The sequence below is a fragment of the Lissotriton helveticus genome, chromosome 11, assembly GCF_964261635.1.
Source record: "Lissotriton helveticus chromosome 11, aLisHel1.1, whole genome shotgun sequence".
Lineage (NCBI taxonomy): Eukaryota > Metazoa > Chordata > Amphibia > Caudata > Salamandridae > Lissotriton > Lissotriton helveticus.
The window spans coordinates 162,152,039-162,170,551 of NC_136072.1; the positions used below are offsets into that span (position 1 = coordinate 162,152,039).

The following is an 18,513-nucleotide window of genomic DNA, read 5'->3' on the forward strand; positions in this document are numbered from 1 at the left end:
CTTCTCCGGTGTGATCGACCCCGTTAAAGGAACAAACCTCGCTTTGTGTGGGATGTTGATTCCAGCCCGCTTCGGACTCCGTTTCCCAGGCGTCCTGAAGCGGTGAAAGAGAGGAGGAGGAAGGATTGTCAACCAGTCCATATCGGTAGTGTCCCCCGCCTCCCTGCTACACGTGGTTACCACAGTTTCAGAATGTACCAAGAGATATGACAATGGTTCACTGGCAGGCGGGAAGGGGGGGTTTGCACAACGCTGGAGTACTGGTTCGTGGTAGTGCAATTGCTGACATTTGCGGAGGTGCAGGATCAGTTCGGTATGGCGACTGCGCAATTTTTACAATGCGCACGGTTGACCAAGGCGGTGATTGAGTTTTGCCCAGGATATCCCGCCTCTCCCACCAGTTTCTACAATACAGCTGGAATCTGGTACAGGGTACAGCATCACGTGGAGTGTCCAGATTCTTTAGGGCGTTAGAAGCTGAAAGACTGAAAACGGGTCTGCTTGCCCGCAGGCAGTTTGACAGAGCTCTCGACACTCCTTGTATGGATGCAGAGTGGGGGCATGACTGTGAGCAAGTCAGGACGGTTTCCAGTAATGCCTGCTTACAGCTAACCCAATTCCACTTCCTGCAACAAAAGCTCCTATAATCCTCTGAAACTGGCCAGGATTTATCCGACCCCAGCATTCGGATTGCCCCTTGGTGCGGCCTAAACCGTGCAGATTTTTTACACATTTCATGAACCTGTGGACAGCTGCAGCTCTACTCGACTGATTCGATAGAGACCTTATGCTTGGTTACTGGGCTGAAAATTTCACAACCCTTCCCCCGTCCTTGTTTGTTGAGCACCCTCCCATTGCCCAAAGGGAAGAAGATATTGTATCAGTTTGTATTGTTGGTGTTGGCAAAACGACGCATAGGTGTTGTGCAGGTGTCCAGACCGATGCTGTGCACTGGGAGCGGGATTTGATGGAGTGGGCAGTGGCGAAGAAAAAAAGAATGAAAATGGTCCTCACGCATGAACATTTGGCTGATGATTTAGATGATTGGGCATCGACATACAGGAAGTTGGCTGTGGGTGTACAGGGAGAAACCGAGGGGGCTATTGTGGACACACTGGAGTAGTGGCTATGCAGCTTCTATGATCCATGATGATTCTTACAGTGTAAGGTGTCATGTTGTTTGTTGCGATATATTTCTTTTTATTGTTGTTCATGCTGCAAATTTACAAATAAAAAAAATATTTTAAATGTGGGTGTTTCATTTTAAGAGATTGCTTTTTAGTTCTTTTGTATTTGAGGGTGGGTAGGTGTTTTCCTGAAGGTAATTGGTTTGTTGTATAGATGGAGAAATCTGTTGCCTGTTTTTTCCCTTGCATTTCTTCATCTGGTGATGTCTTGACTCCTACTCTCCTACTTTGGTGATGACTGCCTCAGTTAACTAGGTAAAAAAAGAGTGCTGTTTCTGGGATGTATGCAGCTGGTTTTGAGATGATTTAGGCCTGGCGGGTTAGCCAGTGACGTTACTTGGCATTGGTGTGATATAGTCAAACATCTTAAGTCGTTTGAAAAAATGAGTTTTAGCTTGTTGCCTGCCTTTTACATGTGAGGACTTGGACTGTTCTCTCCGTCCCAGTGAGAGAGAGCTATTAATTTCACGGTATTCCTGAAATCTGGTTCAGATATGTAGAGTTACATTTTTTTATGTAACTGAACTGGTACTATGATTTAACCTTCCCGGACAGCTTGAAGCACGCCGAGATCAACACCTTACTCAAGAAACCTAAGGCAGACCCCAAGGACCTCAATAACTTCCGACCCATCTCCCTGCTCCCATTCCCGGTGAAGGCCATCGAGAAAACCGTCAACAAGTAACTGACCCGCTACCTCGAGGAGAATGGTGTCCTGGACCCGTCCCAGTCCGGGTTGCCAGCAACCACTCCACCGAAACCGCCCTCATCGCCGCCGCCGCCACCGATGACATCAGGACCCTGCTGGATAATGGAGAAACAGCGGACCTCATCCTCCTGGACCTGTCAGCCGCCTTCGACACGGTCTGCCACCACATACTACGAACATGATGCCGTGATCAAAGAGAAAGCCCTGGACTGGACCACCTTCTTCCTCTCCGGCAGAACACAGAGCATCCGCCTTCCCCACTAGCTCCGAGGCCACAGGGATCATCTGCGGCATACCCCAGGGCTCTTCCCTCAGTCCAACACTGTTCAACATCTACATGGCACCCCTCGACCCACGTCGCCCGACAGCGCGACCTCAACTTTATCTCCTGCGCTGATGACACCCAGCTTATCCTCTCACTCACCAACGCACTCACCAACTTCCCCCACACCGCCAAAACCAACCTACACGAAGGAATGAAGGCCATCGCCGAATGGATGAGGAACAACTGGTTGAAGCTGAACTCTGACAAGACGGAGGTCCTCATCCTCGGATCAACCCCTTCGGCCTGGGTTGACTCCTGGTGGCCGACCGCACTAGGAACAGCTCCAACACCCACCGACCATGCATGCAACTTAGGGGGTCATCCTCGACTCCACCCTCTGCATGACTAAGCAGGTCAACACACTCTCCTCCTCCTGCTTCAACACCCTCCGCATGCTCCGCAGGATGTACAAGTGGATCCCCACCGCGACGAGAAGGACGATCACCCAGGCCCTCAGTAGCAGGTTGGACTACAAAAACTCACTCTACGCAGGAGCCTCGGCCAAACTCCTGAGACGGCTGCAACACATCCAGAACGCCTCCGCACGTCTGAGCCACGACATCCCCCGCCGCAGCCACATCACACCCCACCTGAGAAATCTGTACTGGCTCCCCGTCAACAAGAGGATAATCTTCAAGCTCCTCACCCACGCACACAAAGCACTCCACAACACTGGACCAGCGTACCTCAACAGACAACTCCGCTTCTACACCGCCAGCTCCGCTCCGCTGGCCACGCCCTCACCGCAGTCCCCCGCATCCAAAGAGCGACCTCCGGCAGCAGATCTTTCTCGCACCTTGCCGCCAAGACCTGGAACACCATCCCCACCCACCTACGGCAGACACAAGACCTGCTGACCTTCAGAAGACTCCTCAAGACCTGGCTCTTCGAGCAGTAGCAGCACCCCCCCACCCCCAGCACCTTGAGACCCTCACGGGTAAGTAGTGTGCTTTACAAATGCTATAATTGATTGATTGATGTCTTGGTTTAATTGCCAATGTGTTCTTTATAGGAGAGGTCTGTGTTCATGGTGCATCAGAGTGACTATATATTGGCTGTCATTTGGGGCTTAAGTCATACAGGTTTATATCAGATAGGCTACCATCTGAGGGTTGTTTGGTGTTGTTGGTGAGCAGGGGAAATACTACCCTTATTGAGTTAAGTTTGAGGTAGGAGCTGGGTATCCAGTTCAGTATGATTTCAAGCAGCCTTACTTTGAAGTAAAGTTGTGACCTCCATATATTTGTGAATTTTGAGCCATTATTGTATATGGATCCCAGAGATTCCTTGCTGCAATTGAAGATGATTGGTGACCGGGTAGATTCCTCTGAACAAGAAGGATGGCTTCTTTCTTCTCAATGAGCCAAATTCTGCAAATTGATGTCGTTAGTTGAGGTTGGGGGATGAATTGTTACAGGCTTGTCTGAGAAGGCTATCTATTTATCCATGAAACAAACTAGGATTTGGTGGTTGATTTGGTTTTAGGCTGCAGAGAAGTCAAGCAGTATTAGAAGGCAAGATTCATTGTCGTTAAAACAAATTTTTTTATGATACCTGCTTATGTGGTCTGAATCCGGGTACATAGTCCTGTATATGATTGTCCTAGTTCATTCGGTCCTGCAATTGAGTGGCTACTGCTTTCTGAATGACTTATGATGAGGCTAGATAGGTGATTGGGGGCAGTTGGAAAATATTTTTACAAGAGCGGAAACATATGTCCAATTGTGAGTGCATCTGGATAGGTTCCTTAGTTGAGGACGAAATGTGTATTTCCACGTAGTAGTTTTACATTGGATTATAATATAAGGTAGTATTCATAAGTGATAGGCTTGAGGGAGTTGGAAAGTTCATTCACTTGGGTTTGTTGCAGTGGCATGGGGAGGCATGGAGGTTGATGTGTTGGGTATTTTTGATGTATCTGTTTATTTTGTTTATCTTCTTTGTGAAATAGTGGACAATGGTGCAATCGTTTGTTGGTTGTGGGATTGGGAATATAACAGGGATCCAGTAAGGGATTGGCACGGTTTGACTTCCGTGAAGTGCACCTGCTTCTGTTGGTCGCTTTGTTGATGCTCATCTTGTAGAAGTTGACCTTAGCAGTAGTGATGTGTGATCTGAATGATCAGTGTATTTATTTGAATTGGCAGAGATCCCTAGGCACTGTGGGTATTTTTCTTTTCCTGATTTGTCTGCGATTTGCTTGGTTATAGTTCTTGTGTGTCCAATTGGAGGGGGAGGGGGTGAGGTTTGAAGGATTGTGTTGTCAGTGGAGCAGTTTCCTCCACATTATTTCTCCATGTAACGCTGTATAGGTTGAGGAATGTGATATCGGGTTTGTTTGGTGTGATAATTTTCTTGGTTCATCTTGAAGGAAGGGCGTTGAAGGAGAAGTTGAAGGATTGATGGATATGCATTCCTCTTTTGTGTTGACATAGTTGGATATGTGTGGCATGGAAAAGGGATTGGAATTGTCCGTTAATTCCAAAAGCACTGGGTCTAGAAGTGAAAAGAGGAGGAGGTCGTCATGATCCAGTCAAGCTTGCACAGGGGGTGAGGTCTGAAATTTGTATTACGTTTTCTTTTTATGGGCCATAGAGGTCAACAGGAAAGATGAAATGACACTGTTTTCAAAGCTGACAATTTGTAGCCTCAGGTTAGTAGTTTTAAAGACGTGAGAGTAGCTTGTATGCTTAACGTACAAGGCCAGGTAAATTTGTGGATAAGAGTCCTCCTCCAGTACTGCAAGATTGGTCTACTTGTTGAAAGTTGTAGTCAGAAGACCTGAGAATGGTGTAGATATGAAAAGAGGAAGGTATGAACCAAATCTCGTTTGTAAAGCGGGAAAATAGATAGTGATGATCTGTTAGTGATCATGAAGGTATGATTGAAGAGCATCAGTGCAAGGTATGGCACTGCTGGTTGTGAGTATGTTCTGGTCGGTGGGATATGAATAATGTTATTGCTGTGGCTGTGTGACAGTGCTGAATATATATATATGTGCCTGCGTGAAAATGTGCGTGTCGACTGTACTTGAATGTGACTGATTTGCATGAAAGTGCTGCAATAGAATGCAAGCTTTGGTTTTGACGAACCTTGATATATTTTTGCTTGATGTGCGCAGGACCGGTCTCTTTTCCTTTCATTGTTTTGCTTTATCTTCCAGCTTTTTATGCTGGAACTGTATCTCCTTTGCAATATTTGCTTCAACGCTTAGTTGTGAACCCTTCTCAACTCGCTGTGCTCCCATTCTCTCCATCATCTACTTTCCAGTTCTTCAGTTCTATGGGTTGAATATTATGTTGAACATGTGGTGTTTTTTTGGTTATTGAGGGATTGGGCAGGGACACTTAAAAAAGAATCAATGCCTTTCTGGTTCATTACTCTCCGACATCCATTGGGTGTAGATGTGCAGTAGTATATTGGTGACCATACCAAGTGTAAGCTGTGAAAAATAGAAAATGTGAATTGTTAAAACGTCACTTGTCGTTTCTACTAGGTTGGTCTTTTTCGGGGTAGGTGTTGCTAATTACTGAACATCCTAAAATCCCACACTGGTAGATCTAGCGGTGACATTTAAGTGGTCTAATTTTCTAATTGGTAACGTTTTTATGAAAGGGGAACATGCACTAACTAAAAAAGATCCGAAAAGGTACGTTAAGTTGTCAAAAGTAGTTTTATTAAATGTGCTATTCGTGCTTCCACTTCTTCCTCCAGTCTTCCCTTCAGTTGTATTATAGTCTGAGGTTAGTTGTCCTGGCATCAACTTTCGCTTTCTTGTCTTTACGTTTTTTAAAACCATTTTGCTTCTTTTCCTAGAGGTCTGTTCTAACAAACCATTCCCAGTACCTGAACTGTTGTTTTTTTTTGTGTACTAAACCCTCCTCGTTTGCATTGTTACTGCTAGATAACAAAAACAACTCCAGTCCTTCACCCTCTTCATCGATCGAGGTTCTTAATTGTTGAGATATTTATCATATCTCTTTATTTTTTTAGGATGTCGCAGAAAGCACAATCTCATTTTAATCTTGCATTTTTTTATTCGGTTTTAGGACATTGACTGGGTGCAAACAGAAAAACACGTTTTTGAGCAAGCGTCAAACCACCCATTCCTTGTTGGGCTGCATTCCTGCTTCCAGACAGAAAGCAGGTAAGGGTAAACAGGATGTGGCCTGAATGTTGGTTGTGACCTTTCTTTTCTGTGAAACAAATGCGTTTTACCTTGTGTTGCTAGCTGCTCAAATCGTATATACCTGTGCATATGCCTGTTCAAGGGGTCTGTGGTGTGTTTTATGCAGAAAATATCGAAGAGTGTTGTAGTATTCCCCTTAGCTGATGTTGGATTTTTTTTAACTTTCTACATTTATTAGATTACCTTTTATTATCTTTCAGACTATTCTTTGTCATTGAATACGTAAATGGAGGCGATTTAATGTTCCACATGCAGCGGCAAAGAAAACTTCCAGAAGAGCATGCCAGGTATATAAACCTAGTCAATGTGTTGATGCATTTTATATACAACCAAGCCATACCACTTACCCCACCAGATGAAAGCACGTACACATGTATGGATGTCACAAACCCTTTGCTGTTTTGTGTATTTCTTTCATATTCATGTGCTTTTCTTTTCACTTTCCTGTTTTTATTTCACATGCATTCTTAATTGGTCTATTTTTTATATATTTTTGAAAAGTGCTTTGAATAAGCCTTCAATTTAAATACATAAATCTTAATTTTAATAGATTTTACTCTGCTGAAATCAGCCTTGCGTTAAACTATCTACATGAACGTGGCATAATATACAGAGATTTGAAGCTGGACAATGTGTTGTTGGATTCTGAAGGGCATATAAAGCTTACGGATTATGGGATGTGCAAGGTGAGAAAGTGAAGTTTATAAAACAGAGTTTTACCCTGATATTAACTTGTCACTATTTTAGCTAACAATAAAGTAAAAATGTCAAATAGTTAGATGTTTTAGTTTCAATTCATGCTTGTTATTAATCTGCTAGTTATTTTCCCCTCCAGTTAAGATTTCAGTTTGTACGTATGTGCAGGGTTTTTTTCTCCAAAAAAGAAAGTGTTTTTCTTTTATTACTCACACCATATAGTTAGAAATATCTTGTTTATTAGAACTCGTGTGGAAATGTCACAGCCTGTACATCTGTAATTAGCTATATTGGGTGTAGGTAGTTGAAAGGCTATTTAACAAAGACTGCACCTATTGTAGATAACATCTAGCCTCCAGGAAATTATGAACTTGTCGAAAAACTCGTTTTGGTTTCCTGCAGTGACAGTTTAACTAAAACATTTTGTACTATCCAGTAATTCCCTTTATCATCTTGTCTCCCCTTTCCCAAGCAGCAGTCCCCGGTTTGACTGTATGGACATGGGTCTTGTTATAAAGCAACAGAGTACTTACAGTAATGGTAGGAATATAGTGCAGAAAGAGATTGGTGCCGGGCAACAGGAGTTGGAATTAGCACAGCATCTTAGAAGGGGCGGCGAGCTGAACATAGAACCTGGCAAAGTGCTTCAAGGGATATGGTGGCACTTTTAAACCTCACGTAGTTGTGAGGTTAAACAGAAATAATGTGAAACCTTAAGCATAGGGTATTGTGCTGCTTTATGAAGTGGGGGGACTGATTGTGCTGGCAGCTACATTCCACACCCTTTATGCATAATATAAGAAAGCCTGCTGTCTGCACTTCACTTGTTTATTTTCATGGCCTCAAATCTCATGATGCTCCTCCTGCATGTCTTGCTTGGCCCCCCAGAACATTTAATTGTGGATGCCAGTTATAGTGTGCTGCCACCGCACAACTTTGTAGATTATGCAGCAGTTTATCAAGATAATGCAGTGGATACGAGCTTGTGAAGATTTTGGTGTTTGTCCTGTCAAATCCGAAGGCCTTTGATTAAGTGAAATGCTATAAGAACACTTAATAGAAAAGTTGGGTTTTTCGGCTGCCTGCTAGTGGACCTTTGCCTTAATCATAGTGTCATAAAACAAGCACCTGAACAGGCTGTTCTGAAGTGGTAGTCTAAGTGAAGTAGTTAACTCTGAGGAACATGGTCTGTTGATGCCAGGCAGTCTTGATATAGTGCGTCTTACATTTGTAGTTTGTCAATTTCAAAGCTAGGTGATTTGGCACTGTCAACATGTAGGGTGAAGTTGTTCATTGCACCATTCATTTCTGTATCTGGAGTTGAATGCTAGCTGGCATTTGCAATTAGAACAAGCTTGGTCTTGGCTGGGTTTATATTGCAATACTCCCTAGACTTCCAGGGTTGGATGATGGGGAGAAATTCTTCATCTGGGTATATCTTAACTGGATGTGACCTTTGCTAACATTGCAGGGAATATGACTTGCCCTAGTCAAGCTTTTTTCCTATGCAGCCAGCCTGCCAGTGCTTGAGCTGCCAGAGCCTTTCAGACTAATCTCAGTTGTATGTACTGATACCTGGGTTCTCCTTTTCACCTCCATGATACCACACATGCTCATTTCTAGGCCCCAGTGCAGTTGGACCGTAACCATCAATCTACACTTCAGTTCTCTTCTACAAATGTACCCACCACTTGCATATTTCCACCCTATGCTCAACAATGTCCAGATGCACATACACATATTTATCCAAATACCCTTCTTCATACATGCATCCATCAACATGTGTGCATCCACTTTCATACTTTTATCTGCACATTCATATTTCTATTCACAAAGACGTGCCGACCTACCTACCTGCATACATGCGTGGCCTCTCAGTATGTTTTATTGCGGATGTTTTGATCACTAAAACACATGACCAATTGTTTAAAGTCAGAAAATTGCTTTTTTTCTTTAGGAAGGATTGAGGCCTGGTGATACAACAAGCACTTTTTGTGGTACTCCAAATTATATTGCCCCAGAGATCTTGAGAGGAGAGGATTATGGTAATTATTTACCCAGCTCTTGGATGTATTTGTTTTATTTACTTCACAGACTTGCTTTGGTATTTAAAATGCCTTGTTATGTTGGAATTCGTGAGGAGGAGTGCAAATATTTAAACTGAAATTTGATTTACAGCTCTATAGGAGCAATAGTTGATTCATAATTTTCATCCTGTTGCAGATTTATTTGGTGCTATAAGTCATGACTGTGTGCAAATAAAATAAAAGGAAAAAATAACACCTAATTTTGAGGATCTTTATTATACTTTTTTTTCTGTTCTTCGTTGAAAAGCAAGGTTCAAGCTTCTAGTGGGTCACCTTATGTCTTCAAATCTTTTTTGACTGTAAATAAGCTCTTATTTTTTTGCGCTGGCATGATATTGACCTGTTTGATCATATTTGTGTGACCCATTTGAATAAAGAGATAATTCACATTACCCCCCCCCCCCCCCCCCAATCCAGGACCTGTCCCCCTTTAAGGAGACCTCTTTATGGAAATGATCTGCTTAGTATCTTACACCACTTTAATTGAATAATAGAAGTACTCCTCATGAATGATGGATTTACATTCAACAATGGCATTTGAGGAGCAGTTGAGATATTATACAAGGCTGAATTGCCAGCTGTGGAATTAGGAGGCCCAAGTTCACTTTCTCATTCACATTTTATGATCCTGGGCTAATCGCTTGCTCATTTGCCTTAATACCCCATCAGCAGAAATTCAGGGTGGAAAAAAAAACAACAAAAAAAAGACACATCCTGAGAGGCCACACAGCTCAACAAAGAGAAGTTGTGAAGCCGCTAATAACATATGCACTGCTCTCGGACTGTCTCATAATGCCCTGTGGGGCTGAAATCGACTAACCCCATTTCTGGTGCTGGGTGGACCTCAGGACGGTAGGGCCACTACAAATTATGAAAAAAAGAGCCCGAGGGAACTTAATACAGTACTGGCCCTAGGTTTGATGGGTCTAGGAAAGCATAACCCCCCTCAGGATTCTCTGCTACGTTCAAGCACTCCCCAGGCTAGAGCAGGGGTTCAACAGCTGGGAGTGCAGCACCTTCTAGGGGCTAAGTTTATGGTCACAGTTGTTGTGGCCTAAAGGGGTCTATAAGAAAGGACGTGCTGTACAACCCCCTGTAGGGTGAAGGCTGTGGTTACCTGTTGGGGTATCATCATGTGATGCCTTCTAGGGGCTGGTTTTTTATAATTGCTTTTTCAGTGATTAAAAGTGTTCGAGGCATGTGGGCTGCTAAATTCATATCTTAGCATTAGATCGCCGCCTAGTGTTGGGTCCGGATGATCGCACATTGTTGTCCTGGAAGAGTCTTCGAAGTATCCTGAGATAGGTGGCTCCTCCCCTGGACTACAGTGCGCATGGGCATCGGCTCCATCCCCAGATTGTTTTTTTCCGCCATTGGGTTCGGATGTGGTCTCGACGTCTTTCTGTCGAAACCGAGAAAAACTAACTTTTAGCGGCCAAAAGGCCTCGCTTTTTTTGCGTCGGTATTGTCTGCGCACGGTCTCGAGTCTTCCGTCTCTTGGAGCCGGAATAAGCGGAGTTTTCTTTCGCTCTTCGGACTTTGAGGCCTTCTCATCGCGACACGACTGCAAAACTTTTCTGAACATGGAGCGGAGCCCGTTTAAGTACTGCCCGCTCTGTGGGTCCAAGTACCCACACATCGATCTACACCCCGTCTGTAACAAATGCCTTTCGCCTGACCACGACGACGGCAAGTGCAAAGCCTGTGCACAGTTCCGGTCTAAGAAGACTCTCAAGCTTCGGCGCGTGGTGCGCATGGAAGCTAGACAAGCGGCCCCGGATCCGGAAAACATCTTCGGCGACCAAGATGAAGAGGACCAGGGTCATCATCTTCAAATCTCCCCACCCGAGACGGAGGTCGAGGCGGATCCGGTAGACGACGACGGAGTCGTGGGTCAAGGCCTTGAATACGTCGACGAGGTAGGAGACGACGAAGAGATTTATGGGGCCGCGGCGGATAGCTCAGGGGACGAGCTCTGCCCCGAAAGTTTCGAGGATACCGACCGGGTCACGGGATCGCCTGTAGGCCTTACCCAAGACCCAATGCCGCAAGCCACAGCCCCGCCTTCTGGCCCGGCCACGGACTTACTTGCTGAGCAGACTGTATCGAAACCGAAACCGAAAGCATCGGGATCGACTACATCTAAGATGGCCGACCCGAAAACGAAACCGAAACTTAAGGACTCGAGTGTCCCTAAGATGGCTGCCGTGCCGGCGAAAACGACTGTCCCCGCTACTCCATCGACTCCGTCGACCTCCGGTCCGCAGAAGTCGAAGAAGTCCGTCGATTCCGCTGCTGCACAATCAAAATCGACGCCAGAGGAGGGGTCCTCTAAGAAAGATGGTCGGCACGGGTCAACAGCGGCGCGGCCGTCCAAGCACGCCAAAGCCGGCTCCACGGAGGCTACGCAGGCGCACGGATCGAAGACTGGCACGTCTGCGCACCGGTCCCAGGACTCGGGGTCGGTGACAGCGGGATCCGCGTCGAAAGCGCACAAGGCCCACAAAGACGTCGGATCCGAGGGAAAGGTCAAAACATCCTCGTCGGCGCCAAAACCCACTGGGAGTGAGGCGTCCCTCATCGCCGAATCACTACAGAGAATCAGGGAGAAGGCCTCTGCTCCGTCGGCTCCGATATCATCGCCGCAGGCGCAAAAGGACAATCCAGCAAAGCCTTCTGGCAAACTTCTCTTTATTTTGCCGCCAAAGGAGGCGCCGAAAGCCTTTTCCACCAAATCGGCACCGAAGAAGACGGTTTCTTCAACGGCTGGCCCACTTCCACGTCGGGTACTCGAATCAGAGGATGATTCAGAGCATTTCATCGACGCTGACACAGGCAAATTGACCCTCTATAAGAGAAAAATCACTTCAGAGTCAGTGGACTCATATGTCATCCCACTGAAAAAGAAAAGGGTGCCCCTTGACGCTTCAGGCCTCATGGAACCAATCCAGCCTCCTCCGAGACGGAGCCCTACTCCCTCACCAGAACACTCTGCGGGTGAGGGGTATGATGAGGACGAGCAATACAATTTCCCTATCAATGAACCAGATGCACAACCGGATTCATATGATGACACTGGTGACCAGGGCACCCAAAGTGTGGGGCAGGACCCGCAGCTTTTTAATGCACGTGCATCCCCAACTGAGGATTCAGCAGGTTTTCATGCGCTAATTGAGAGGGCAGCAGCCAATCATGATGTGGACATGCATGCTGACCCGATAGAGGAAGACTTCCTTTTCGACACTTTTTCAGTCTCTGAAAGGACAGTAAAGACGCTGCCTATGCTTAAAGGAGTCCTCAAGCATGCTGGGGATATATTTAAGGAGCCTACCAGAGCACGAATGGTCAATCCACGCATTGAAAAGAAGTACAGACCTGCACCTGCAGACCCCGCATACATTCGGGGACAGTTGCCACTGGACTCTCTTGTGGTCGCCAATGCCAGGAAACGTGCCAACTCTCAGACGACGGGTGAAGCTCCTCCCCCGGATAAGGAGTCCAAAGTGCTAGAGGCAGGGGGCAAAAGAGTAGCTGCACACGCCGCAAACTTTTGGCGCATTGCCAATGCACAAGCACTCTTAGCACGTTACGATAGGGCGCATTACGACACCCTAGAACAGGTTATACAACACCTGCCTCCAAAGTTCCAAGAAGGCACCAAACTGCTTATTGAGGAAGGGAAGCTAATCTCAAACGCAGCCATCAAGTGTGCACTTGACGCCGCAGACACAGCTGCTAGAGCTATCAACACTAGCGTTATGCTGAGACGACAGGCGTGGCTCCGCATCTCGGGGTTTAAACCAGATATTCAGACAACCATTCTTAATCAGCCAGTCAATCCTGATAGTCTGTTTGGTCCAGATGTTGACACCACCCTAGAAAAAATAAAAAAAGACACAGAAACTGCTAAGTCCATGGGGGCCCTACAGTCACAACAGTTTCGTGGCAGCAATTTTCGTCGCTCAGGTGTACGTGGAGTCACCAGAGGACAAATGGGTCAACAATCTCAGTTCTCAAAAGGTGGAGCACAATCCTCGTTCACAAAACAGAACAAGGGAGGTTACAGGAATAACAGCAACAGAGGTCGCGGCAGAGGAAACAACAGCTCCCGCTCCTCTACCCCAAGCAAACAGTGACTCTCTGTCGCTGCCCCCCGACCACTTAACACCTGTCGGGGGGAGACTGCACAATTCCTGCCCGTCTGGAGAAACATCACCACAGACAGGTGGGTGCGACAACTAGTCCAGTATGGTTATTGCCTAGAGTTGGAATCCACTCCACCCAACATCCCGCCAAGGCAAAGGCCTATGTCCGCAGAGCACTTGCTCTTATTGCAGCAGGAAGTAGTGGTGATGCTGCAAAAAGGCGCAATCGAGCTCGTGCCGGTGGGAGAGGAAGGCACAGGGGTGTATTCCCTGTACTTCCTTATTCCAAAGAAGGACGGATCTCTCAGACCCATTCTAGATCTACGTCCCCTCAACCTGTACATACTATCAGAACACTTCCATATGCTTACACTGCAACAAATTCTTCCCTTGTTAAACCAAGGGGACTTCTTAGCAACCTTAGATCTCAAGGATGCTTATTTCCACATTCCACTACACCCGTCCCACAGGAAATACCTCAGATTCACTATCCAAGGCAAGCATTATCAGTTCAAGGTCCTACCCTTCGGAGTGACCACAGCCCCAAGAGTGTTTACCAAGTGTCTGGCGACAGTAGCAGCGCACCTCAGGAGGCAGAACATTCATGTCTACCCCTACCTAGACGACTGGCTCGTTCAGGCCAAGTCGGAACAACAGTGCGCCGCGGACATGTCAACTACCATTCACCTCCTTCACGATCTGGGCTTCTCGTTGAACTACCCAAAGTCGCATCTTCAGCCGGCACATGTCCGGCAGTTTCTAGGTGCGACGATCAATACCCTGACGGCCATGGCTCAGCCAAACCAAGTCAGGATAGACAGCATGCAGTCTCTAATCCAAAGGTTCAGACCACAACACTCACTTCCAGCGAGAGTGTTCATGCAGTTGATTGGCATGATGGCCTCCTGCATCTTCATAGTCCCTCACGCACGGTTGCATATGCGTCCGCTCCAGGAATGCTTAGCAAATCAGTGGACACAGGCTCAGGGACAATTGACAGACCTAGTGTTGGTTACCAGTCGGGCATACGACTCTCTGCATTGGTGGACTCCACACAACCTTTGCAAGGGCCGACTGTTCCAGGAGCCAGTGCCACAAATTATCCTGACAACGGACGCATCTCTCCAGGGATGGGGAGCTCATCTGCTCACTTACACAGTGCAGGGACTATGGACGACGCAGCAACAGAAGATGCACATCAACTATCTGGAACTGATGGCAATCTTCATGGCGCTCAAGTCCTTCATTGTACATCTGTGCAACAAGGTAGTGTTAGTCCGGACGGACAACATGACCGCGATGTACTACATTCAAAAACAGGGGGGCACCCACTCGCCACAGCTGTCTCATCTGGCTCAGGGCATGTGGAAATGGGCCATTCAGAGGAACATTTTCCTCATGGCGGAACACCTCCCGGGCAAGGACAATCAGATGGCGGATCTGCTCAGCAGATACAGCCATCAAATGCACGAGTGGGAGTTACACCCATCTGTACTCCACCCGTACTTCCAGCAGTGGGGTCATCCGGAGATAGACCTGTTTGCCACAAAAGAAAACGCAAAATGCCAACACTTTGCCGCCAGGTTCCCTCACCCACAGTCGCAGGGCAATGCGATATGGATGAACTGGTCAGGCAAATTTGCGTACGCTTTTCCACCAGCCCCTCTGATACCGCTGGTCGCGAGAAAGCTAAGGCAGCACGCGATGACTCTCATCCTAGTTGCTCCAACGTGGGCGCGCCAAGCATGGTACACCACGTTCCTCGAACTCTCAGTGGTGCCGCATCAAAGACTACGCCTCACGCCCAGTCTTTTGACGCAGAACCATGGAGAAATTCAGCATCCAGATCCGCAACAGCTCAACCTGGCAATCTGGCTCCTGAAGTCCTAGAGTTTGGCTACCTTAACCTACCTCCGGAATGCATGGACATCATCAAGGAGGCTAGGAAGCCAACTACCAGAGCATGCTATGCTGCGAAATGGAAGCGTTTTGTCATTTACTGTACAGCCAATGACATCAACCCGCTAGATGCATCTATCCCTAACATCATTTGCTATCTGTTGCATCTTTACAAGTGCAATCTAGCGTACACTTCCATTCGGATACATCTATCCGCCATAGCGGCTTATCTTCAGAACAGGCAGCATCTCTCTGTCTTCAGAGTGCCTGCCATTAAGGCTTTCCTTGAAGGTCTGAAGCGAGTCATTCCCCCAAGAACACCACCAGCTCCGGTGTGGAACCTCAATGTGGTCCTCACCAGACTAATGGGACCACGTTTTGAGCCACTGCACTCGTGTGAACTCCAGTTCCTAACGTGGAAAGTGGCTTTCCTAATCGCTATCACGTCGCTGCGGCGTGTTAGTGAGCTGCAAGCGCTCACAATCCAAGAGCCATTCATTCAGATTCATCCAAATAGGGTAGTGCTACGTACTAACCCCAAATTCCTTCCGAAGGTGGTGTCACAGTTTCATCTCAACCAAACTATTGACTTACCGGCATTCTTCCAAAACCCACAAACGGTGGCGGAAAGAATGCTCCATACGTTAGACGTACGGAGGGCGTTGATGTACTACATGGACAGGACACAACCCTTTAGAAAGACAAAACAACTTTTTGTTGCCTTCGCACCACAACACAAAGGCAACCCTATTTCCAAAGCAGGAATAGCCAGGTGGAGTGTTAAGTGCATCCAAATATGTTATCAAAAGGCCAAGCGCACTTTAACGATACCCCCAAGGGCGCACTCCACACGCAAACTGGGGGCATCCATGGCTTTCCTAGGGAACATTCCTTTAGAGGATATTTGCAGAGCAGCCACGTGGGTTACACCACATACCTTTACAAAACACTACTGTGTTGACGTACATTCCAAGCAGCAAGCTGCTGTAGGACAGGCTGTTCTCAAGACACTCTTTCAGGTTTCTGCAGCTGGCACGGGCAACCGCCGCTAATGGAGGGACTGCTATGTATTCTATGCTAAGATATGAATTTAGCAGCCCACATGCCTCGAACTGAATATGCTACTTACCAGTATGCATCTGTTCTTGGCATGTAGGGCTGCTAACATTCATATCGCCCACCCTCCTCCCCGGTGCCTGTCGCAGCTGCAGATATACTATTGTATTCACTTATTAGCATGGACATCCTTTACACTTTTCACTCCATCTTCTGCCACAATGGCGAAAAACAATCTGGGGATGGAGCCGATGCCCATGCGCACTGTAGTCCAGGGGAGGAGCCACCTATCTCAGGATACTTCGAAGACTCTTCCAGGACAACAATGTGCGATCATCCGGACCCAACACTAGGCGGCGATCTAATGCTAAGATATGAATGTTAGCAGCCCTACATGCCAAGAACAGATGCATACTGGTAAGTAGCATATTCAATATAAGAAGCACACACACGTGAAGTTCATTTTTAAATAGGTTATTGATCAAAATGTATATGCTTTATTAGCGTTAATAGGTGAATTTACCACATGGTTATTATTGCATTTACTCATAAAATTATGGTTTTTGACATATGGTTTGTTGAACCCCTTTAGGGGGTGGATCAGATATGATTACTCAATGTCATCAATAGTGATTTCTATCAGCGTTATGTATAATTCTAAATTACTCCATGGTATTGAAGGGTGTGTGTCTGTATGTCGGTCGCCCTCAAATGTACTTTTCCTAAGAAAAAGCACAGAATGGGCAACTATTTATTGAGGGTTATTGCGTGCCAGTGAATGGTGATTACTGTCCCACACCACCTCCCTTGAGAAGGTATTTGACATCTCTGCTCTGCTACCCTGAGAAAGTTAAGCACTACAATGGGGTGCTTGGTTTCCAGTGAAGGGCAAATGTTGACCTATTACTTGTGCAGGCCACACAACTTATGGCCCATTTCCTCACACTGTGGATCCTTCAGATGACAGATCCGGACATTTGTCTGGCTACCCTTCCCCTCCAGATGATACAACTGCGAATCATAAGGTACTACAAAGAGCAGCTGCTTACCATAAAGTGGAGATGCATAAACAACCTGAGGAGGATGACTTCCTCATGGAAACTGTCTTCTACACAAAGGTCCATTCAGTACTAACTAATGCTTAAAGGGATGCTCAAGCCAGCCTCTGACAACTTCTAGGAGCTGGTTAAGGCGTGAGTCATCACACCAAGGGTAGACAAGAAGTTTGAAGCTTCCCCTCCTGGCCCTTTTTCCATCAGGGGATGACTGCCTCTTGATTCTTTGCTGGTGCACCCTTCATAGAAACATGCACACTCACAGGGCACTGGGATGTCCCCACACTGGACCGGAAGAGTAAGAAGGTTGTTGCAACATGGAATAGGGCAGTTGCCAAATCTGCTGCACATAGGTTGAGATGAAGTGGTCGTTGCAACACCTCCCGGACCAGTAGAAAAAGGAGTCAAGAGTTTGTGTCTGATGAGAGAATTATTTCCAATACCAACATCAGATGTGCCTTGGATGCAGCAGACACTGCTGCTCAAGTAATCAGTACTAGTATCCTTCTGCGCAGACAAGCCGGGCTGAGTGGTTCTGGTTTTAAATCAGAGGTTCAGCGGCATCTGGTCAACTTGCCTTTTGATGATGAACATCTCTTGGGCCCTCAAGTTGATCAGATGCTGGAAAAGATTAAGAATAATACTGAAAACAGCCAAATCCATGGATGCCTTGCAGACCCCAATGGCTCCTTCTGCTGCTCACAAATCCATGGCAGAGCCAAAACCACTACTCTTGAGGCATCCACTCCCTTCCCCAAATACCAATAACAGCAAACACCCTTACAAAGTTTGTAACCAAGGAGGATACAAGGGCAATAACTGCTGTGGTAGAAGGAAACTCACAGCCCCCAAAACAACTTCACTTGCAAAAAACTGTCTCTTACCCCTGACCATCAAACACCTGTTGGGGAAAGGATGCAGGGGTTTGAGCCAAGCTGAGAGGAGATCACATTGGCCCACCGATTCTCCCTCCAAGAGGGGGTCAGTCCTGGCGGGGGGCAGTTTGATGGGAGCAGTAAATGGCTGGGTCAGCTCACAAAGGCAGCAAGACTTTGAAGCTTCCCCTTCATGGACCATGCCCATCTGGGGGGAGAAGGCCTGGCACCTCGACACAGGATGTGCTGTGTTTAAGGACCCCGAGAGTGGAAGGCTCTCGACCCAGGGG

General features: G+C 46.7%; 1 protein-coding gene across 2 annotated transcripts in view; it reads left to right on the top strand.

Moving 5' to 3' along the window:
• Positions 1–18,513, top strand: part of PRKCI (protein kinase C iota) — a 210,894-nt gene that overhangs the window by 106,201 nt on the left and 86,180 nt on the right. For both annotated transcript variants that reach the window (XR_013602403.1, XM_078666177.1), the window contains exons 10-13: positions 6,271–6,368; positions 6,611–6,697; positions 6,961–7,096; positions 9,064–9,151. Coding sequence is in view for 1 of the 2 variants with exons in the window: in XM_078666177.1 (XP_078522303.1) it covers positions 6,271–6,368; positions 6,611–6,697; positions 6,961–7,096; positions 9,064–9,151 (409 nt within the window). In the remaining variant the exon portion in view is untranslated. The remainder of the gene's footprint in view (positions 1–6,270; positions 6,369–6,610; positions 6,698–6,960; positions 7,097–9,063; positions 9,152–18,513) is intronic.